This window comes from Balaenoptera acutorostrata, chromosome 7, assembly GCF_949987535.1.
Source record: "Balaenoptera acutorostrata chromosome 7, mBalAcu1.1, whole genome shotgun sequence".
Classification (NCBI taxonomy): domain Eukaryota; kingdom Metazoa; phylum Chordata; class Mammalia; order Artiodactyla; family Balaenopteridae; genus Balaenoptera; species Balaenoptera acutorostrata.
The window spans coordinates 20,287,951-20,312,720 of record NC_080070.1 but is presented as its reverse complement, the minus strand read 5'-3'; the positions used below and the strand labels follow the sequence as shown (position 1 = coordinate 20,312,720).

Genomic DNA, 24,770 nt, shown 5'->3' with positions numbered 1-24,770 from the left:
CACGTTAGGGAGAATAAGATATGATTGGAGTATTGAGGTCAGATAGTTGTAGATGATGAGGAGCCTTGTGATGGTAGCAGCAACTGTGTTTTTTATTTTGTTTGTTTCTTGTTTTTAATTTTTATTGGAGTGTAGTTGATTTACAATGTTGTGTTACTTTTAGGTGTACAGTGAAGTGAAGCTGTTATACATATACATATCAAGATATCCACTGTTTTTTAGATTCTTTTCCCATATAGGCCATTGCACAGTATAGAGAAGAGTTCCCTTATACAGTAGGTCCTTATTAGTTATCTATTATATCTATCCTTATTAGCTATCTATTTTATATATAGTAGTGTGTATATGCCAATCCCAATCTCCCAATTTATCCTCCCCCCCTTACCCCCTAGTAACCATAAGTTTGTTTTCTACATCTGTAACTATTTTGTAGATAAATTCATTTGTACCCTTTTTTTGGAGCAGCTGTGTTTTAGGAAGATCACTCTGTTGAGGATGTAGGAAGATTGGAAGAGTAAGAGACGCGAGGCAGAAAACTAAATGAGGAAAACTGCGTGAGGTGAACTAAGGTGGTGGCTGTCAGAATAGACCAGAAGGGGAAACTCATAGAGTTGAGATAGAGTGATTAATGAACTTGGTTACTAACTCCTTTGTGGGTACAAAGAATAAGGAAATGTATTAAAGGCAGTTCTGAAGTTTTAAACCTGGAGATCAGTGAGAATAAGAAAATACTAAAAAACAAAGTTGGCAGAAGGAATTACTGATTTTATGGCAAGATGATTTAGGTTTCAGAATTTAGGGTTGATTTTATCAGTGAAATAGGTGAATAGGTCAGGCATGCGGTCACAGATGTGGGACTGGAGCTTGAGAGAGAAATGAGGGATAAAAACCACATCATGGTAAGAGAAATAATATATGTGGAGGCTGCTTTTTAAAGTTTAGAACCTAAAGATAAAAAGGAAATAAGATTATAGATCGTGAGGACCAAAGCAAGATTTTTATGGAGAGGGTAGAAATAGTACATTTGTGTAGATAGAAAGGGAGAAGCTGGTGAATAGAAATAGACTAAGAATCCTGAGAGCTAATAATTAAGGGGACTTCATTGATGTGGAGAAAAAGGAACAGTGATCGTAAAATACCTGGATTTAAGGATGCTGCTTAGTTAGGTCCTGGTCAGTCAATATTTTATTGTAAAAGGACAGTCATTGAATTTTAGGACAATAATTACCTCAACAGAATTACTTGGTGTAGTGTGTCTTCAAGCTTCGGTAGAAACATAATTCTGTCATATTGGTGTAATAGCCACCATTTGAATGAAACCAGGGCATTTGTAGACATCTTTCTGTGTTGAAATTTGAAAGATATCAACAATTTGAAATTCTTTTCTGATTTACTAGCCTTCTTTTGATCACAGATTCCTGCAAACTTTATTAACATCAGTGCCAAATCTACAAAATAATTGAGTCCATCACTGGAATTGTTACTAAAGTAGAGACCCAGTTCAGTATTCTCCCTGATTATTGTGCAGTTTCAGTGATATAGTAACAGAGATAGTACTTGTCATTATATTACTTCATCAGTTTGCTGAGTAATACTCCAGTGGCCTTGTAAATAAATAAAAAAACATTGACCAATCTCTTAACATGTTTTATGCTTTCCCAGCGAACTCTTTATTGTACAGAAAATGAAATAAAGTCCATTTACTGCCACCCATGGTCATTCTCATTGATAGTTTTTATGCTCTTAGTGAGAATGGAGTGTCATGGGGAAGAGAACAGACTGTGGAGTCAACTAAACCTGAGTTGAAATCCTGGCCTGTTATTCTGTAATTATAAGGCCTTAGGCTAGTCCCTCCCTCCCCCTCCCCCTCCCCTTCCCCCTCCCTCCCTCCCTCCCCCCTCCCTCCCCCCTCCCTCCCTCCTCCCTCCCTCCGTTTTCGGAGTTTTTTTTAAAGAGCATTTTAAGGTTCAAAGCAAAATTGAGGGGGAGAGTACAGAGATTTCCCATTAGCTCCTGCTTCCAGACATGCATATAGGCTAGTTTCTTAATACCAGTAATTCTCAGTTTCTTCATCTCTAAATTACAATTAGTAATACTTACTTCATAGATTTGAGGATTGAGTAAGGTCATGTTTTTAAAATGTCTGATATTTGATAAGTACTCAGTAATGTGTATGTGCTTATAGACATAATTGGCTTTAAAACTTACTTGGAGCAATATAGTCACAGGTGTGCTTCATAAATGTTTTGATAATAATGTTTGATATGGCCCTCACATCTCTGTTGAATGGACGAATGATTACATACATTTATGCAAGAATAATAGTTATATGGGACCCTGATTCTGAAAAGCTTTCACTTCAGTCATGGGTAGAATTGTTTGTCTACATGTACTGTATACCACTTGGTTATCTTAAAATTTTAAACGTGGCAAGTGATTATAGAAATGAGTTGAGTTGATACACTTTAGTCCCGGGTTAGATAATCTTTAGAAACCGTGGTGATTTCTGTTCCAGATCTGCTATTGTCTTTCACAACAGTGGGAACTTTCTACACTTGTCTTAGAAATAGTACAACTGATTCTAGCCCAGGCCCCCAAACCCCTGAGGCTCTAAAGTGGATTGATTTTTATAAGCAGGATCTGCTGGCAGCAGTGATCAAAAACACTGTTGCTTTTGTTGCTTTGAAACTCTGAAGATGAGTAGTGGGCCCTAGAAATTATTTGCAGGTCAGGACCACTTAGTCTGCTGTGGGCTCGCTAACCTGGCTGGCCGGTTTGTTAGAGTACTGGTCCAGTTCCTTGTCTATAGTCTGAGAACTGATCTTCCTGATGAAATTTTGTGCTTTCAATGAGGTAAAACATCTAAATAGATTAGCCCCTTGCCTGCAATATAGTAAGCCCTCAGTAAATGTTCCGGCATCGCTGCTGCTGCTGTTGCAATTTGGAATAATGAGGATTAAATTATGACTAAAGGAGTATATTGATTAACTCACCCAGCCCAGTGCCTGACACATAGTAGACCCTCAATAAAAATGTTCCCTTTACCCCCATGTGCAAATGCTCACTATACACCATTCCCAGTTTTAGGAGTAGGTAGCAAATTGCTGACTTTCTGGCTATAATGAATCTTCCCTTAGGTCTACAGCTAGAAATATGAATAGCTAGGTTAATATCCTTCTGAATGTCAAGGAGGTTTTAGAATTAGGTCTTCATGGTTTTAAAATTGCTTTTTCTTAATAGCACGTCATAAATGTGTGTGTTAAGCTGTTTGTCTGCTTGTACAGATGCTGTTGACTGAGTACTTGGATATGAAAAATACTCGTGCAGCCTCTGAACCCTCAGCTCAACTAAGTTATGCCAGCACTGGGCGCGAGTGTGCAGCCTTTTTTGCCAAGAAGAAACCTCAAAGGCCCAAAAATTCTCTTTTCAAGTAAGTATCTCCCTGCTGGTAAGATAGGTGTCAAGATGTGTTAGATCCCAGTAGAACGGTTTTCTACTTTATTGACAGCCATTACTTCACCCATTTAAAGTTGATTTGAAATAATTGATAGGAAGTGACTATATATTCAACTTTGTGTACTTCCGTTTTCTGTAAGGGAGGTGACTATTTTGGAATATGGTTACTGGACTATCTAGAACTTTTAATAAAAAAAATTCTGGAATTTGTTTCTGGGGAGTCATATAAAATGAAGAGAAATGAAATTCTCCCCTTGGAATTTTATATGAAATGAAAGGAAATGAAATATTTCAGCCTTTGGAAAGCCCCAAGTGCCGAGAAACAACCTTTGTTAATATAGTCACGCAAATCTCCCTAGCTAAGTGGTATTGGGTTTTACTTGATTTAGTAAAAGAACAATGTGGAAATTCTTATTTTCAAATTACGATTAGCTACCCTCACCTGGCCACGTATCCTAAGTATATGTCACTTGGTAACAGCTAACAGTTAATATTATTATTAACATTAATAATAATAACGATAACAGCTACCATTGCTTGAGTGCTTACTATGTACCAGGCACTGTGGTAAATGAGTTTCTCAGAAGAATCTCAATCAAACATAAGTTGATTCAGATTATACCAAATTTGGGCAGCAGGGTAGTGGTTAATGCTTACTGAGTCCTTACTAAGTGCTAGCCAAGGCATAAAGCCATTTTCATGGATTGTCTCATGTATTTATTCATTCTAACAGTCTAATGGGCATGGGTTCTATTTTTCATCCTCTATTACACGTTAAAAAAAATTTGAGGCGCATGCACAGAAACATATAATTCAGAAAAGAAGACAGACAAGTAAATAATTGGTGACAGTTCCATGTAGTAAAATGTATGAGATGAGCACATGGTATTAGTGGGGGTTAGGAAGGGACTCTCAATCAGGATCAGCTCTTAAGCTTCTCAGGAAACTTCACACTACCCTCCTGGGAGCAAAGCCAACTCTTCCACTGAGTTAACAGTGCCTTGGGAATCAAAGGCTACCAAACACTACCTATGCGGTATTGGGTATTGTTTGTTCTCATGGTCAATGACTTTCTCTCCTCAGCACTCGTCAGAGGGGATTATTGGATCACATACATGGCACAGAAAAAGTTTATTGGAAACTTCAATCTATTTATCAGAATTACGTGTGATCTAAATGCAGTGTGGTATCCTGGAACAGAAAAAGGATATTAGTGGAAAGTTTTGTGAAATCCAAATAAAGTCTGTAGTTTTGTGTCATACCAATGTTAATTACTTAGATGCAACAAAATGTACCACGATTATGTAAGACATTAACATTAGGGAGAGATTTGGGTGAAAGGTACACAGGAACTCTCTGTACTATTTTGCATCTTTTCTATAAACTTAATGATTCCAAAATAAAATTTGTTTTTAAAAATTTTTTTTAAAAATCAGGGCACAAGAGGTTAAGGAAATTATGCAAATTCACACGGCTAGCAAGTGGTAGAAATAGGATTTAAATCTTGCCAGACCTATGTTCTTCTAAGGAATTAATAGATATTTAAGAAGTTGTATCTGTAAATCTAAGCATGTAAAGTGACTACATAAGTATCATCCCAGCATTCTGAATTCCTTCTTTTTAAATATTTGAAAGTCCAGTATCTTCTGTTGATGCACTTTTGAGATTTGTTTTCTGTCAAGGATTCATAGAGTTCTTAATCATTAAGGAAAGTTTCAACAGTTCATTTATCTTGTGGTCTAGAGGAGAGGAGATTTACTGTGCCCACACTGGAATGAAATCCATTCTGTTTATTGAATTCGTTCTCTTTTTTTCTTTTTTTAAACAGTTTTATTCAGAGGTTGGATGCAGTATCAGTTAAAAGGCTTTAGTCTGCAAGTAGCATGGAACCCCAAATGAATAGAATAACCTATAAGAAAGTTATTATCTCACACATAAGAATAAATATAGAGGATTCTTTAATTCACCGGTACAGTATCATCAAGGACTCAGCCCTTTCCACTTCTCTGCATTCAGTCCCACTCCAATAAAAATGGTGGTGCCCAGGAAATGGTGTGCGATTCATCCTGCAAATCTCTTTTTTTTTTTTTAATTAGTAGGCTTTATTTTTATCCATTTTAGGTTTACAGAAAAATTAAGCTGACAGTACAGAGATGTCCCTTATGTCCCTTTACACCATAGTTTCTCCTCTTTATTAACACCATAGTTTCTCCTCTTATTATTAGTGTGGCATATTAGTTACAATTGATGAACCCATATTGATACATCGTTATTAGTTAAAGTCCATTGTGTACGTTAGGGTTCACTCTTTGTATAGTTCTGTGGGTTTGGAGAAATGCACAATGTCATATATCCACCATTATAATATCTTACAGAATAGTTTCACTGCCCTAAACATCCGATTTTCCACTTATTCATTCCTCCTCCTTTTCCTTACCCCCTTGAAATGACTGATCTTTTTTACTATCTCTATAGTTTGCCCTTTCCAGAATGTCTTAAAGTTAGAATCATACAGTATGTAGCTTTTTCAGACTGGCTTCTTTCACTTAGCAGTATGCATTTAAGGTTCATCCATGTCTTTCTGTGGCTTTTTGTGGCATCCTTTGTATCGCTAAATCATACTATTTGTGTGGATGTACCACAGTTGTTCTTCCATTCAGCTATTGAAAGACATCTTGATTGCTTCCAGCTTCTGGCAGTTATGAATAAAGCAGCGATAAGCATTCATGCGCAGGTTTTTGTGTCAGTGTCAGTATTTGACTCATTTGGATAAATACCCAGGAGCATGATTACTAGATCATATGGTAGGACTATGTTTAACTGTGTAAGACACTGCCATACTGTGTTCCAAAATGGCTATATCATTACAAATCCATTTTTTTTTTTTTTTTAAGGATTTTCTTTTTAATTAATTAATTTATTTATTTTTGTCTGTATTGGGTCTTCGGTTCGTGCGAGGGCTTTCTCCAGTTGCGGCAAGCGGGGGCCACTCTTCATCGCGGTGCGGGGACCGCTCTTCATCGCGGTGCGTGGGCCTTTCTCCATCGCGGCCCCTCCCGTTGCGGGGCACAGGCTCCAGACGCGCAGGCTCAGCAATTGTGGCTCACGGGCCCAGCTGCTCCGTGGCATGTGGGATCTTCCCAGACCAGGGCTCGAACCCGTGTCCCCTGCATTAGCAGGCAGATTCTCAACCACTGCGCCACCAGGGAAGCCCACAAATCCATTTTTATTAATGATTAATTATCCATCTGTTAATCTTTTTTGCCAGTCACAAAGCCCCTCTGCAAGTTTTTCTCAAGAAAACTAATAGGACCGGGGTCTGAGGCCCATTCCTAAAGCAGTCACTGTCAAGGGGAAGCGGACCATGGTGACAGTCTGAAACCAATCAGAGTTCATCTCCAGTGATAGGTCTGCAGCTAGAGAGGGAGCCCCTCCTGAGCACCCTGCCGAGTGAGAGGGAGCAAGGACGCAGACGCCCAGATAGAATCGGGCCTGTGCCAGCGAACAAGATAGATAGTGGGAGGAAAGGTGTTTGATGGAGGCAACTAAGACTGCCTCAGATACTGCCTAAGGCCTGCTGTTAGGCCTTTTCTTTCCCCTCTCCCCTCCCTTCCTCCCTCCGCCCCTTCCCGTCCTACCCACCCCTCTTCAAGCTCAACTGACCGTTCTCAGTCTGCGCCTATTGCAGAAAGCAGGTTTCGGGGTGTTTAGATTTCATGCTGTCAGCCCTCACCCCTAACTTGCAACCTCAGACCACGTAAACATTTTCAGACATTTAGCCAATCCTGAAATTGTGGTGTAGGAAAACATAAGTTACTGGAAATGAATAAGTGAACGATTACTTAAGTAATCGTTACACATTTGTTATTATTACATAGTAATAAAAACTCATCACCTGCACAGAATTAGGCCATTCTTAGAAATTTGCCCATTTCTAGTCTTGGTTCCACCATTAATGAGCCATGTGAGTCAGGGCAGTTCTCTTGTCTCAGTGGCCTCAGTGCCTTTGGCTGTAAAGTGAGGAGGTGAGACTGGCTAATCCCTCATGCCTCTTTTACTGTAAAATCACATCCATCTGTGACTTGTTGCAAACACAAAAAGGATTCCTGAGTAGTGAAAATGCATCAGGTCATAAAGGATTCAGATTTTGGCAAGCTGTCATCTGTTTCTGTCACATCTGTGAAGAACCTTATTACTCTCTTTAATTGTCCCTAGCCAAGGTTAATTAAGTGTGTTTAAGTTCTTTCTTATTGTATATGGTGTGCCTCTCTGTTCTTTGCTCAAGAGTTTATTTTTTCCCTTGCTGTTTCTGATCAATAGCTGTCAGCCTGCTTTTTGGAGGTCAGTGGCTTCTCGTCAGCACTTGACTGGCAGGTGACACTTTTGAAGTACTGCACACTTTGCCTTTCTTCTGGCTGTTTGTGCCCTCTTAGTTCTTGGCAGGGTGCAGAGAAAGGATCAAGTAACTCAGCTGTTTCCCTCAGACTGACATTCATCTTGGTATTCATCTTCCTTGTCAAAGAACCGATACAGAAGGCATAATTAAGAAAAACGTTGGTGTTCCTTCCTTGTGGCCAGAAACCTATCCCGTTATCACTGTTGCTCTTTCACTGTGTTGCTGTTTACCCCTTAGTGGCTGTAATTCTTAGAAGGATTTCTCCTGTCAGCCTGTTATCCTGACGTTGAAAATCTCAGGTTTGAAATGGAATTTCTTAGTACATCAAAGGATTTACAGTTTGATGATACAGTCATAGTTTTACCTGTTTTTTTTTGTTGTTGTTGTTCTTCCTTACCTGCAAGTTACTTTTAAGACTGTGATTTGTTGTTGTTGTTTTTTCTATTTTGTAGTCATTGTGTTAGCTTTTAAAACCATGTTCTATATCACGAACCCATCCCCCATGTTTCTAACCTCTGAAGCAGTCCCTGGGGAGGTGTGAACAACATTTTGTAGCTTGGTATTTTTGAAAGTATTTTATGTGTTAAAATACAACAACAACCAAAAAAAAAAACAGGTAAAATTATGACTGTTTCAAACCGTAAATCCTTTGATGTGGTAAGAAATTACATTTCAAACCTGAGATTTTCTGTCAGGATAACAGGCTGACAGGAGAAATCCTTCTAAGAATTACAGGTGGCCGGTAAGAATCCTGGCAGCCGTTTAGAAAGTATATTGTTTTTGAGGACTTTTAAGGAGAGACCATAGATGCCTTGTTTCTCTGGTGTAGTTATTTAACATCATTTCTCACAGCCTTTTGTGCTAGTCCTCTCACTGGGGGAGTTAGAAAGGCCAGGGGTCAGCTCTGAGGAGCCCATATTTCTGTGGTGGCAGCTGGCAGACACTGATGTCTTTTAAGCTGCCTAGGAGCAAAATCAGAATGCCTTTAGAGGGTACTGCTGTTGCTGTTGGTGTAGGGATCCTGGCAAGGGATCTGGAGGGAAAAGAATGTTTCAAGATCGAGTGTATCAGTTGAAATAGAGAAGGAGCAGAAGATCCAAATACTGTCATGGAGGAGCGTTTAGGCAGGAATATCATTCACAAATCAAGGTCTATGGCAGCCTGCCCTGGCCTGGAACAGCCAGAACGTCTTGGTCGTGGAACACTAGGGAGCGTCACACGGGCTGGAGTAGAATACTGTCGGAATATACAGAGCTGGACACCACCTGTTTGGTTACTACCTAATCGTTTGTTTACGCTGCATTTCGTTGCAGGTTCGAATCATCCTCCCATGCCATCAGTATGAGTGCCTATTTGCGAGAACAGAGAAGGGAGCTGTACAGTCGGAGTGGAGAGCTTCAAGGTGGGTAATCGACCTTCTCTGGAAAAATTAGTTTTCTGGAGGAAGATCTGAAGTGTTCATAGCATGTGAATTTGAGGTCTGCATTCACAGGATTCTTTCAAGATAGCAAAGATTGAAAGACATGGTAATCTGTTTCTTCTGTCATTTCCCAGCATCAGCTGCCAAGCAGCTAAAACTATTACTACGGCCACAGGATTTATAGACCTGCTACCATTCAAGTGGGAACTCAATGTAAAAAGAAATGAGGGCAGTTCCTTTTTGCTTAAAGATGGCAGACATTCCAGTCACCGTCTAGGGGAATGCCAGTCTTCTGTGGCTGCCACTGTTATTTTAATTATTGTTTTCAGAACCTTCTGGAATATGGCAGGAGTACTTGAGATTTGGAAAAATACAGATGCAGCCTCTGTCGTTATTTAAAGGGAAGAAGGATGCCTTTAAACAGTACGTTCTGATCAACCTAACTTTGATACGCAGGATATTTGATGTTCATGTGTGGTTACTAGAAAGTTGGAATCTGAAGAAGAAAATAATTAAGAAAATAAATTATAAGTAAATTTATTTAAATAAAAAAATCACACTAATAACATTTTTTCCTGTGACCAAAAGGATGCTAATCATGGTAAATGTGATCAATTAAGAAAGATTTGTGAAGGTCTGCTAAGTGCAAGGCATCCAAGCACTGGAAGGGATGGAAGTTGTTGAGTACATGGTAATAAAAGATAAAAACCTTAAGATCCAGTTATGAAAGTAAGGAATGAATATCAATCACAATATAAGGCAGTCAGTGGTAACAACTAAGTGGATGGTATGGATAAAATTGCTAGAGGAGTTGAGAGGGGAGAGATTCTTTAAATTATTTTAGAACTATGGACTTTCTCCATGAGGGATGGAGAAGAACACTTTCACTGTCTTTGATGCATTGCAGGCACTTGGAATATTTTGTAGTGACCAGCCTACACAATTAAATATTTAGTTTTTAAGACTCATCATAATTCTACATCAGAATATCAGGAAGCAACTAGCCAGCCTTTCTAGAGTTAAAAGACTATTACCTAGTCATTCCTACCTTCACCTTCATTATTAATCTATCAGTAAATACCTGTAAATTTTTCCAAAGACTCTGCTATGCTGTCTCATAGTTATATCACAGTAATAATTCCCCAGCTCAGACATATAGTTACCAGAATTAAAAGCCCAGAAATACATTTGAGGATATAAGGAGAAGGAAATTAGCTTACAAGCATTTTATTTAATATTAAAGTATTGCTGTATGTTCTAGAAAACATGAAGTGTGTGTCTTGGAGTCTTGAAGTGGAGGAGTACAGAGAGTAGTTAGGTTTGGAACAAATGAAGGAGTGAGCCACTGTCTGGTCAGTCAGACAAGGAGGGAGGGAGGAGGGTGACCTGGGCTTCTGCAGCATAGGGTGGATTGCAAGGCTTGGACGGAAATGATAGTTTTGGAACACACATTCTTGTAGGACTGATCATACTTGCACTGACACTTAGGAGGCGTAGAAAATTACCTAGGTTTGGAGAGCTCTTCCATATCTCCACCTTCCATCACAGTGTCCTACTTATAAATTCAGAATTGACCTCAGGAGTAGTTTAAGTTTACCTCCAAAATTTCTCTCCACCTGGCTTCTAGTATATGAAATTCCTTTAGTGAGGACACCCAGAGCCTTTCTTCTTCTATTTTAGCTTGAATCCTGATCACTTCATTTTTATTAATTAAAAAATTTAATTTTTTAGAGCAGTTTTTAGGTTCACGGAAGAACTGAGTGGAAAGTACAGAGAACAGCCCCGTCCCTAGATACGTATACACAGCCTCCCCGACTTGCAGCAGACAGCCTGCACCGCAGTAAAGCTTTTCACTTGACACTTAGAGATGAAAAGGTAGACCATGTAACTAATGGGACAACAATGCAACTTGTCATTCACTCATCTTCAAGCATCGTTACTGAACGAGGATAAATGACAGATACCATCTTCTCCTTTTTTAGTAGACAGCGAGCGCGGTGAGTGAGCACACGGTGTGCGCTCTGCTCTCGCTGTGCCCCATCCCCACCCCCACCCGTGGTCCATGACCTCTTGAGAGACAGACAGTACAGCCAATCAGAGAAGAGTAGAGGGTTCTGGGCTCATACTGCCTACGTTTAAAATCTAGCTCCCCCTTTCCTAGCTTCAGAAGCTCTGTGCCTCCTTACCTCTAAATGGGCGTATCTCTAAACAGTGCCTGCCCCATGAGGTTGTTGTGAACGTTAGGTGAGTAAGCTATGAAAAGTGCTGAGAAAAGTACCTGACGTGTTGTAAATGTTATGCCTTCCTCCTTCTCTCCAAATGTTGTTATCACTAGTTTTGTCACTTCAGAGTTTTCGTATACATTCTGTTTGTCTCCTCGTTGGGCTAAACCCTGCTCAGCTTTCCAACTTCAGTTTGTCACTGTGATGAGCCCTCCCTACTAGTGTCTCCTCTCCCTAACGTACCCCCCTCCAAAAAAAAAAAACAAAGCACACACTCTCTGTCTCTCTTTCCTTCTCTCTCTCTCTGGGCTCGTGGCCCCTGCTGTGTGCTCACATCTTTACTGTTCCCTTTCTTATATCATTTTCCACACTATATTGTGGACTTGCGCACTTGTTTGAGTCTGCCACAGAGCTATAAGCTCCATGAGGGACATACTGTTTTATTCCCTGTGCTTAGTACGGTGCCTGGTATAGTAAATGTTCAGTAAATACTGATTGACTCACTGACAGAAGGAATGAGGACGGCAGAGGTCTAAAGTAGGATGGACAGCTTACTAGTGAGAGGTTAGGAAGGCGGCCCCGAAGGAGATGGGACCACTGACAGCCATTATCAGCTTCATAGGTTTGCATTAGCTTTTAAGTTTAAGCCGAAGTAGAGCCTATACGTAGATACATTTTTGTTCTTTGCAGTTATACATGGCTTTATTAAATAGAAATGTTGCCTTTGAGCTGTCTGGCCTAGGACAACATTGCTGTATATAATTGAAAAACATTGAAAAATCCAACTAAGTTACAGAGGACTTTCATTCTGTGAGAATGGTTAATCGAAGAATCATCATAATCTAACTAGGAACTTTCCCATCCTTCAAAAAGTTAGTTGAAATATGGAACTTTCAAGCAACAGTCTATTGTACTTACCAGTGTTGAGCAAAATAGGAGCATTTATCTCTGGTTAGAGGGGAGAAAGTAGCTAGCAAACATATCATGTTCATAATAATCATTAAAATTAATTGAGCTGACACATCACGTGCTTGGTGAGAGGCTGTATCAGCTGACCAGTTTTTGTGCAAGTTTGATGGAGTTTCATTTAGGAACCAAAGTTTCTCTGATGAATGCTTTTAATATTGCAGCAGGAAAAAAGGAGCTGGTGGGGGAATCACATCTTTTTTCCATTAAAAACGGTCATTCTTTTTCAGTTATTCTATTAATCTCACTGGTCCTCGGACCACAGTGAGATCTGCATTTCACCTTATCCTGAAAAGGCATAGTTAAATAGTTCAGTCACATCATAAGAGACTGGCAGGAGATTTTCGTCTCTTCTCTTAGAGCCACGAAGCTGCAGGCTTCGCTTCCCAGTGGTTTGGTTCGTGAGGTCAGCTCATCCTTCTGTGGTAGGAGAGCGGTAAAGATAGACCATCAAAGTAACATTAAAAGGCTCACATCTGACTAAAGTTAAGCTCCTGCCAACATTTCTTATTCATCATGCAATTAAAAAATGTTCAAATTAACAACACACAAGGGGGAAAAAAGAATGAAAACATGAGATTTCTTTGGTATCATCAACCCATCTCAGTTGGCTCTAACTGTCAGGGTACAGGTGGTTCATTACATCGTGTGCTGTGGGCAGCTGGGCTGAGGACGTCGGGGTGCTGTTCCCAAGTGTGCAGGGCAACAGCTGGAAGTCAGACTTGGGCATGTGTCTGCGTTAATCATGGATGTCCTGTTGTTCTGAGCCCCTCCACTGCTTCATTGTACTGCTCACACAGTCATGTGGTAGCTTAGAAAGGTACTCATTTTAAAGAACATTTAGCTTGAATACAGTGTCTGAGTTTTTTTTTTTGAATTTTATTTAATTTATTTTTTTTATACAGCAGGTTCTTATTAGTCATCCATTTTTATACACATCAGTGTATACATGTCAATCCCAATCTCCCAGTTCATCACACACACACCCCTCCCCAACCCCTCACTTTCCCCCCTTGGTGTCCATACATTTGTTCTCTACATCTGTGTCTCAGTTTCTGCCCTGCAAACTGGTTCATCTGTACCATTTTTCTAGGTTCCACATATATGCATTAATATACGATATTTGTTTTCCTCTTTCTGACTTACTTCACTCTGTATGACAGTCTCTAGATCCATCCACGTCTCAACAAATGACCCAATTTCGTTCCTTTTTATGGCTGAGTAATATTCCATTGTATTACGTACCACATCTTCTTTATCCATTCGTCTCTCGATGGGCGTTTAGGTTGCTTCCATGTCCTGGCTATTGTAAATAGTGCTGCAGTGAACATTGGGATGCATGTGTCTTTTTGAATTATGGTTTTCTCTGGGTATATGCCCAGCAGTGGGATTGCTGGGTCATATGGTAATTCTGTTTTTAGTTTGTTAAGGAACCTCCATACTCTTCTCCATAGTGGCTGTATCAATTTACATTCCCACCAACAGTGCAAGAGGGTTCCCTTTTCTTCACACCCTCTCCAGCATTTGTTGTTTGTAGATTTTCTGATGATGCCCATTCTAACTGGTGTGAGGTGATACCTCATTGTAGTTTTGATTTGCATTTCTCTAATAATTAGTGATATTGAGTAGCTTTTCATGTGCTGCTTGGCCATCTGTATGTTTTCTTCGGAGAAATGTCTATTTAGGTCTTCTGCCCATTTTTGGATTGGGTTGTTTGTTTCTTTAATATTGAGCTGCATGAGCTGTTTATATATTTTGGAGATTAATCCTTTGTCCATTGATTCGTTTGCAAATATTTTCTCCCATTCTGAGGGTTGTCTTTTCGTCTTGTTTGTGGTTTCCTTTGCTGTAGTAAAGCTTTGAGGTTTCATTAGGTCCCATTCGTTTATTTTTGTTTTTATTTCCATTACTCTAGGAGGTGGATCAAAAAAGATCTTGCTGTGATTTATGTCAAAGAGTGTTCTTCCTATGTTTTCCTCTAAGAGTTTTATAGTGTCCGATCTTACATTTAGGTCTCTAATCCATTTTGAGTTTATTTTTGTGTATGGTGTTAGGGAGTGTTCTAATTTCACTCTTTTACATGTAGCTGTGCAGTTTTCCCAGCACCACTTATTGAAGACACTGTCTTTTCTCCATTGTATATCCTTGCCTCCTTTGTCATAGATTAGTTGACCATAGGTGCATGGGTTTATCTCTGGGCTTTCTATCCTGTTGCATTGATCTATATTTCTGTTTTTGTGCCAGTACCATATTGTCTTGATTACTGTAGCTTTATATTATAGTCTGAAGTCAGGGAGTCTGATTCCTCCAGCTCCGGTTTTTCCCCTCAAGACAGCTTTGGCTATTTGGGGTCTTTTGTGTCTCCATACAAATTTTAAGATTTTTTGTTCTAGTTCTGTAAAAAATGCCATTGATACTTTGATAGGGATTGCATTGAATCTGTAGACTGCTTTGGGTAGTGTATTCATTTTCACAATATTATTCTTCCAATCCAAGAACATGGTATACCTCTCCATCTGTTGGTATCATCTTTAATTTCTTTCATCAGTGTCTTATAGTTTTCTGCATATAGGTCTTTTATCTCCCTAGGTAGGTTTATACCTAGGTATTTTATTCTTTTTGTTGCAGTGGTAAATGGGAGTGTTTCCTTAATTTCTCTTTCAGATTTTTCGTCATTAGTGTATAGGAATGCAAGAGATTTCTGTGCATTAACTTTGTATCCTGCAACTTTACCAAATTCATTGATTAGCTCTAGTAGTTTTCTGGTGGCATCTTTAGGATTCTCTATGTATAGTATCATGTCATCTGCAAACAGTGACAGTTTTACTTTTTCTTTTCCAATTTGTATTCCTTTTATTTCTTTTTCTTCTCTGATTGCCGTGGCTAGGACTTCCAAAACTATGTTGAATGATAGTGGTGAGAGTGGACATCCTTGTCTTGTTCCTGATCTTAGAGGAAATGCTTTCAGTTTTTCACCATTGAGAATGATGTTTGCTGTGGGTTTGTCGTATATGGTGTTCATTATGTTGAGGTAGGTTCCCTCTGTGCCCACTTTCTGGAGAGTTTTTATCGTAAATGGGTGTTGAATTTTGTCAAAAGCTTTTTCTGCATCTATTGAGATGATCTTTTGGTTTTTCTTCTTCAATTTGTTAATATGGTGTATCACATTGATTGATTTGTGTATATTGAAGAATCCTTGCATCCCTGGGATAAATCCCACTTGATCGTGGTGTATGATCCTTTTAATGTGTTGTTGGATTCTGTTTGCTAGTGTTTTGTTGAGGATTTTTGTATCTATATTCATCAGTGATATTGGTCTGTAATTTTCTCTTTTTGTAGTATCTTTGTCTGGTTTTGGTATCAGGGTGATGGTGGCCTCATGGAATGAGTTTGGAGTGTTCCTTCCTCTGCAAGTTTTTTGGAAGAATTTGAGAAGGATGGGTGTTAGCTCTTCTCTAAATGTTTGATAGAATTCACCTGTGAAGCCATCTGGTTCTGGACTTCTGTTTGTTGGAAGATTTTTAATCACAGTTTCAATTTCATTACTTGTGATTGGTCTGTTAATATTTTGTATTTCTTCCTGGTTCAGTCTTGGAAGGTTATACCTTTCTAAGAATTTGTCCACTTCTTCCAGGTTGTCTATTTTATTGGCATAGAGTTGCTTGTAGTAGTCTCTTAGGATGCTTTATATTTCTGTGGTGTCTGTTGTAACTTCTCCTTTTTCATTTCTAATTTTATTGATTTGAGTCCTCTCCCCTTTTTCTTGATGAGTCTGGCTAATGGTTTATCAATTTTGTTTATCTTTTCAGAGAACCAGCTTTTAGTTTTATTGACCTTTGCTATTGTTTTCTTTGTTTCTATTTCATTTATTTCTTCTCTGATCTTTATGATTTCTTTCCTTCCGCTAACTTTGGGTTTTGTTTGTTCTTCTTTCTCTAGTTCCTTTAGGTGTAAGGTTAGATTGTTTATTTGAGATTTTTGTTGTTTCTTGAGGTAGGCTTGTACAGCTGTAAACTTCCCTCTTAGAACTGCTTTTGCTGCATCCCATAGGTTTTGGATCGTCGTGTTTTTGTTGTCATTTGTCTCTAGGTATTTTTATTTTCCACTTTGATTTCTTCAGTGATCTCTTGGTTATTTAATGTATTGTTTAGCCTCCATGTTTTTGTGTTTTTTACATTGTTTTCCCTGTAATTGATTTCTAATCTCATAGCGTTGTGGTCAGAAAAGATGCTTGATATGATTTCAGTTTTCTTAAATTTACTGAGGCTTGATTTGTGACCCAAGATGTGATATTCCTGCTGTTTTTGGATGGAATGTCCTATCAATATCAATTAAATCTATCTGGTGTATTGTGTCATTTAAAGCTTGTGTTTCCTTATTAATTTTCTGTTTGGGAGATCTGTCCATTGGTGTAAGTGAGGTGTTAAAGTCCCCCACTATTATTGTGTTACTGTTGATTTCCTCTTTTATAGCTGTTAGCAGTTGCCTTATGTATTGAGGTGCTCCTATGTTGGGTGCATATATATTTATAATTGTTATATCTTCTTCTTGGATTGATCCCTTGATCATTATGTAGTGTCCTTCCTTGTCTCTTGTAACGTTCTTTATTTTAAAGTCTATTTTGTCTGATATGAGAATTGCTACTCCAGCTTTCTTTTGACTTCCATTTGCATGGAATATCTTTTTCCATCCCCTCACTTTCAGTCTGTATGTGTCACCAGGTCTGAAGTGGGTCTTTTGTAGACAGCATACATATAGGTCTTGTTTTTGTATCCATTCAGCGAGCCTGTGTCTTTTGGTTGGAGCATTTAATCCATTCATGTTTAAGGTAATTATTGATATGTATGTTCCTATGACCATTTTCTTAATTGTTTTTGGTTTGTTTTTGTAGATCCTTTTCTTCTCTTGTGTTTCCCACTTAGAGAAGTTCCTTTAGCATTTGTTTTAGAGCTGATATGGTGGTGCTGAATACTCTTAGCTTTTGCTTCTTTGTAAAGCTTTTGATTTCTCCATCGAATCTGAATGAGATCCTTGCAGGGTAATCGTGGTTGTAGGTTCTTCCCTTTCATCACTTTAAATATGTCATGCCACTCCCTTCTGGCTTGTAGAGTTTCTGCTGAGAAATCAGCTGTTAACCTTATGGGAGTTCCCTTGTATGTTATTTGTCATTTTTCTGTTGTTGCTTTCAGTAATTTTTCTTTGTCTTTAATTTTTGCCAGTTTGATTAGTATGTGTCTCGGCGTGTTCCTCCTTGGGTTTATCCTGACTCGGACTCTCTGCACTTCCTGGACTTGGGTGGCTATTTCTTTTCCCTTGTTAGGGAAGTTTTTGACTGTAATTTCTTCACATATTTTCTTGGGTCCTTTCTCTCTCTCTTCTCCTTCTGGGACCCCTATAATGCGAATGTTGTGTTTAATTTTGTCTCAGAGGTCTCTTAGGCTATCTTCATTTCTTTTCATTCTTTTTTCTTTATTCTGTTCCATGGCAGTGAATTCCACCATTCTGTCTTCCAGGTCACTTATCCGTTCTTTTGCCTTAGTTATTCTGCTATTGATTCCTTCTAGTGTAGTTTTCATTTCAGTTATTGTATTGTTCATCTCTGTTTATTTGTTCTGTAATTCTTCTAGGTCTTTGTTAAACATTTCTTGCGTCTTCTCGATCTTTGCCTCCATTGTTTTTCCGAGGTCCTGGATCATCTTCACTATCATTATTGTGAATTCTTTTTCTGGAAGGTTGCCTATCTCTACTTCATTTAGTTGCTTTTCTGGGGTTTTATCTTGTTCCTTCATCTGGTACATAGCCCCATGCCTTTTCATCTTGTCTGTCTTTCTGTGAATGTGGTTTTTTTCCCACAGCCTGCGGACTGTAGTTTTTCTTGCTTCTACTGTCTGCCCTCTGGTGGATGAGGTTATCTAAGAGGCTTGTGTAAGTTTCCTGATGGGAGGGACTGGTGGTGGGTAGAGCTGGCTGTTGCTCTGTTGGGCAGAGCTCAGTAGAACTTTAATCTGCTTGTCTGCTGATGGATGGGGTTTGGTTCCCTCCCTGTTGGTTGTTTGGCCTGAGGCGACCCAACACTGGAGCCCACTAGGGCTCTTTGGTGGGGCTAATGGTGGACTCTGGGAGGGGTCATGGCAAGGAGTACTTCCCAGAACTTCTGCTGCCAGTGTCCTTGTCCTCTCGGTGAGACAGAGCCACCCCCTCCCTCTGCAGGAGACCCTCCAACACTAGCAGGTAGGTCTGGTTCAGTCGCCTATGGGGTCACTGCTCCTTCCCCTGGGTCCCAATGCACACACTACTTTGTGTGTGCCTTCCAAGAGTGGGGTCTCTGTTTCCCCCAGTCCTGTCAAAGTCCTGCAGTCATATCCCACTAGCCTCAGAATCTGATTCTCTAGAAATTCCTCCTTCCGTTGCCAGACCCCCAGGTTGGGAAGCCTGACTTGGGGCTCAGAACCTTCACTCCAGTGGGTGGACTTCTGTGGTATGTGTTCCCCCGTTTGTGAGTCACCCACCCAGCAGTTATGGGATTTGATTTTATTGTGACTGTGCCCCTCCTACCGTCTCATTGTGGCTTCTCCTTTGTCTTTGGGTGTGGGGTATCTTTTTTGGTGATTAGTTCCATTGTCTTCCTGTCAATGGTTGTTCAGCAGTTAGTTGTGATTCTGGTGCTCTCGCAAGAGGGAGTGGTAGTCTAGTGTCTGAGTTTTAATATGTGATTCTTCAGGAGAATAAGGTAACTGACGAACACATTGTCTCATGAGGGTTGAAAAAAAAAAGTCAAAATACTTAACTGCTGTCCATGACCAAAGCAAGGTTTTTGGTTAATCCCCTGTGCCTCGGTTTTCTCATTTGAAAAATAGAGCTGTTATCAGTTCTAACTCTTTTAGGGGGGGATATTGTGACTCTAAAATTAGATATCAAAATTCTGGAAAAATTAGAATAGCTATAGTTGATTGAAATTAAAATGGTGCTTTAAAATAAGTTTATCATTGTGGAATGAGGAGAGCTGCATCCCTCTCTTTATTTCTCATTTTCTCCTCCCATTCACTCTCACTGTTTCTCTAGGTCGGCTCACCTCAGGGTCACTGGTGACCTCCATTTTGGCAGATTCAGTGTTTGCTTTTCTGTGTTCATCTCACTTGCTCGTTCAGCAACTGTTTTCCCTTTTTGTTTCTCATGTTCTTTCTGAGCCTTCTCAAGGGCTCCTTGGAGTGTCTCATGGTTTGGTCCTGAAAGCTTTCCTGTGTTCCCTCTGTACACTCTCCCCTGATGATCTCAGCCAAAGCCAAGCTTTGCTTGAGGCCAGGTGCAGATGACTTGCAGATCTAGGTCTCCTGCCCAAATATCATTATTGTTTCCTGATCTCTTCCAGCATCCTATCTCCCCTCCCCACATCTTATCATTCTTAACCTCAGCATGTTTTTTATTTTCCTCATAATACTTAAAAAAATATGTACATCTTGTCAACTTGTTAATTTTCTACACAGAATGCAAGCCTTACTCACTAATGCGTTCCAGTGCCTAGGACGATACTTGGCTTGAATTAGGCACTTAGAAAATATATGATGAAGGAGGCCTCTTTCCTCCATATCTCCTTATTTGCATGTACAATCCTACTTATTTGAGAAACGCTAGTGGGAGCTTTAATAAACAGACTAAGAGTTCTGTACTTTGTCTTTGCTCATTTTTAAAGATGATCAAACTCACTAATAGGTAGAGTACGTTAATTGTCACCAATCCAAGTAGAAATGTATACTCAGTTTTGATTACAGTTTCTTCTCTGTCTTGGGGCTACTTAGTACTTCTGTTTGTACTCAATCATATTACCTTTAAGAGTGCCATTTTTATTCCCATTAGTTAAATGAGTGGCATTTCTACGGCCCTGACATTGAAATAGTCTGTAAAGCTACAACCAGTTGAGAATTGACTTCTCTAAGAGGATTTGCTTTACATAGTAAATATGGAAGTACTGACATCAGGGAAAACTGGGCTCTTATACTGACCTGACCTGAATTTTCTGAGTTTTTCTCTCTAATGGGTTGTTGGTAACTGGGGTTGTGAATACTTAATAGTATCGTATGTAATTAATCTGCTTGGAGGTGCCTTCCCTTAAGGTAAGGCAATATTTGAAATAGATTAAGCATGAGTTGATTATCCTTTTTACAGAAGGATTTATTACAGGAGGATTTAGTATAGGAGTCTCCTAAGTAGCAAGCTGTTCTATAATGGAGCATTTAAAGCAAGATTTCACTTATGCACACATTTTCAGGGACATTTTGGCTGAAGTGAGGTACAGCAATTTTAGACACATACCACCCTTTTGTTCCACCGCCTTATATATAAGAAGCACTTGTAAAGCTTTATATTCGTGAAATTTGATTAGAAAATTCTTTGTAGTCTTTAAAATTTTGCTTAATGACTTTGGTAATAACTGAGTAACAACATGCAAGCGACATGGGGAAAAAAGTACTTTTTTGGGGGGTTAAAATTGCACATAATTATTTCAAAATAACCTTAATCTCTTACAGTTATCTCTTCTGTTTTAGGTTGTAAAATAGTGTATGAAAATTGATTCCCTCTCCTTTTGTATATTTATATTCTTGCTTTTTAAAAAGACAGATCATAACTTATATGTCAGATATGTCTTAATAAGAAATTAAAATATTTTTATAAGTGCTAATTTCTTTATCTTTTCCTAAGAAGTAGTAAGTAATAAATATACTTTCCTCAGGTCATGAATGGACAAATGCGTTATTTCAAATCATGTAGGAAATAAAAGTGTTCCTATGCCACAATTGTTATTGAGCGTACCAGCCCTTAGTCTTAATCTATGCCAAATAGATGTTTATTTTATTTAAAAATGTTCTTTTGTGGATTTAGTTTATATAAAATGGATTTATTTTCTGAATAAGTCTAGTTCATAAAACATCCTTTCTACCCAGTGGACAAACCACTGGTAGCTGAACCATGTGGAAGGTCATGAGAAAATGGATCATGAGAGTGCCAAGTGGCCATCACAAAGCCTTATTTAGTAAAGTCTAAGAGCCTCACTCTTGAGAAATGACCCTTGGTCATTGTGCAGAACTAGTTGATGCTATATCATCTTATTTTTAAAAAACTTTGTTCTACCCATTTATTCATTCATCCATACAGAGATAGGGGAGAAGAGGGAATGCTGCTAAATGAGATATATATTTGAGTTTTAAAAGTGATACATATGCATGTCTATCTATATTATACTTCAATTAAAAGTTTTTTTTTAAACCAAAGTATGAAAAAACATCAGAAACTTCTAACATGATGTACACAGAGAATTTTGAATGTTAGCTTCTCTTATATTATTCATCATTTGTTTCACGTTAATTTTTTAATAATGTGAAGATGATAGCTTTGCTATTATTCCTTATTTTCTTAGACTTTCTCTAGGACCACAAGAAGTTACATTTTGGCAACCCTAGTAGTTTATATGATGCAACTAATAATTCTGACCTGAGCTCTTTTAGAAGATAGAGAAGACCACAAATATTTATAGTATGTAGTGAGGAAAGTAATTATTAGAAACTAGTGAGAATGCTACATAACAAATTTATCATTGTCCCAGTAAGACACGATTCATAAGGTAATTTTACATTTTCAAAATGAAGGTTGGGTCCTTCAGGAAGGCTAATAGTTAGAGATTACCTTATCTAAAGTGATCTGTTAACAAAATTCAGAAGAAATTGATGTAAACATGCACATAGTATGATGTCTAGAAAATGAAAAAGTAGATTTTAATGGTAGACTGTGCTTTAGAACTCATAATCTAGTGCTTTTAAACTCGTTTTTCAGTCATAGAACCTGTCTTCTGTTCAAGTCTTATTTCACAGTTCAAATGGTTTGACTAAGTGGGGTTGAGGGCTCAGAGCCCCACTGGCTTAGACGCCCCCCCCTCCATCTGCTCCTTTCCCCTTCCTCTGTGTGGCACCAAGGCACTATTACAAAATTACAGACTCCCAGAAGCAGACTCCTACGCAAAGGAAAACTTGATATCGGGAGAGAGATGACATTACAGATTTGTAGGGATAGGACAGACTAATCAATAATGGGTGTTAAGACAATTGATTATCCATAAAGAAAAAAAAACATTAGATTTGAACCTCATATCATTTAGGAAAATAAATTTTTGATGGGTTAGAACTCAGATGTGAAAGGCAAAACCTATGGACAAGTATGCTCATAGCAGCATTGTTTGAATAACAGAAAACTGGAAACAACTCAAATGCCATAGACAGGAAAAAGGAATTATAAATCAGTATAGCCATGATTCCACATGGTGGAATACTTTATAACAGCGAAAATGAATGAACTCTGCTATACATTAGCTTGGTTGAGTCTCCAAAGCAATCACATAGGAATATATATAGTCTAGTTCCATCTACATGAAGATCAGAAGCAGTCGGAACTGAATAGTATCTTCTTGAGGCATACTTCCTTATATGATGAAAATGTGAGAAAGGTAAGATGGGGGCATAAATATAAAACTCAGGAAAGGGATCTCCTCCGGAGAGGATGGAGGAGGATATGATCAAAGAGAGGAGCACATGGGGCTTGAAGGGGATAATGGTGGTGTTGTGTTTCTTAAGCTAAGTGATGGAAATGGTATTGCTTGTTTTATTATTTTTAAAACCATACAAATGTCATAGACACTCATATATATAATACATTTCATAAAAAGTAGAAATATAATAATTTTTAAAAGGGCCTCTAAGTGTCCAGAGACAAAACCATATATGTAGTGTAATGCCCCTGTTTAGAAGTCTAAACCAAATTTGGAGTTTTCTGTGACCGTTGGATTGGTTCTTGGGCCTGCAGCATTCCACTGACACTCCGTGTCCCTGCCGAAGCTGTGAATGATTACTGAACTAGTCCTGTACCTTAAGGAGTTCATGAGAAGATAACCTCAGGGTCAGGAGGGCTCCCTCCTCACTGACCCACACCTTCCTCTCCCTCATCCTCCATCTGGGTGTCAGAACCTAGCATTAAGCGAGATCAACAGCTATTCTACTTTTCTTTCCTGTATTTTCTAGGAATTCTGGTTGTTTATTGAATCGGTACAGATTTATCACATGTATTCGTACTGGACACTTCCACTTGGCCTTTAGGATACAGTAATGAACAGAACCAAGTTTTGATGTTTGCCTTTGAAAGTCAGAAGAATAGAAAGGGACCATGAATGTGTCACAGAGAGACTGGCACTTGTCTCCCAGCATTTGTTCTATATTAACAGAGCCCCTGATTTTTAGCCGGACACATGGCCACCCCAAAATATAAACATATCTAAGCTTTCCTTGCAGCCAGCCGTGGACACATAATTCTAACCAGTAGAATGTGAGTGAAAGTGATATGCATAACTTCAGGTCTTACATTTAAAGGGAAGGCTCTCCTTCTCTCCCAGCCCGGCACCTGTGTGCTGTGTGAAGATGTTCATACACACAGTGTGAATGAAGCCTGGTGGGGAGTCATCTTAGACCGCGCAGGTGAGGCCGAACTGTAGGGATGGTAGAGCAATGGGATACAGGGAGCTTGGGTTTCTGGGACCGTGGAGTGTCACACTCTGATGACCAGAGCCACCATCCCATCCCATCCCAGACTTCTCTGTGAGAGAGGAAGAAACTGTCTTGTTTAAGTCACTAGTAGTTTGATTCTCTTATTACTTGCAGCCCTCCTTATGTTCTAATTAATTCAGCATACAAGTAAGTGGTCACAGCCCTGTGATATGTGCTATGATGGAGTTGTATATATATGTAACTGAGATGTGTGTACAAGTTCTGGGAAAGGCAGGGAGGCTTTCATAAGTATTTAAGGTTTGAGCTGCTTATAAGGGATGAAAGGAAGCTTTCCAGATAAAGAAAGAAGGGGTGGGCATTTCAGGCAGTGGGCATGGAGGGATAAATGCATGCAAATGTGAGAGTATAGGCTTTTCTTGTTTCATAACATGAATTGGATGTAACTTTTTCTGTTAATTAAGGAAATCAGTTCATGTATACCGAACTCTACTGATTATAATTTGTTACTTTTGGGAACCAGAGATGACAGAAAGGACACCAAAGCTGTTGTGAATGGCTTTGGCCATTGTGCATCATAACAGTCAAGAGATGAAGAATTGATAGGAACCAATGGTGTACTGGCGATGATAGGAATATAGAAGATGATTATACTAGAGCAAAAGCTACATATAATCACACACTGGATTTTCTGAGCAGTGTTCAAGCAGTATAGCCTTGCCACTTTATTATTAAAAATCCTATAGGAAAAATAACTGTTTTAAATGCAA

General features: G+C 38.9%; 1 protein-coding gene across 1 annotated transcript in view; it reads left to right on the top strand.

Moving 5' to 3' along the window:
* EXOC4 (exocyst complex component 4) overlaps window positions 1–24,770 on the top strand; it is an 824,798-nt gene that overhangs the window by 233,114 nt on the left and 566,914 nt on the right. The window contains exons 8-9 of the mRNA XM_007177140.2: window positions 3,285–3,430; window positions 9,166–9,254. Coding sequence (XP_007177202.2) covers window positions 3,285–3,430; window positions 9,166–9,254 — 235 coding nt within the window. The remainder of the gene's footprint in view (window positions 1–3,284; window positions 3,431–9,165; window positions 9,255–24,770) is intronic.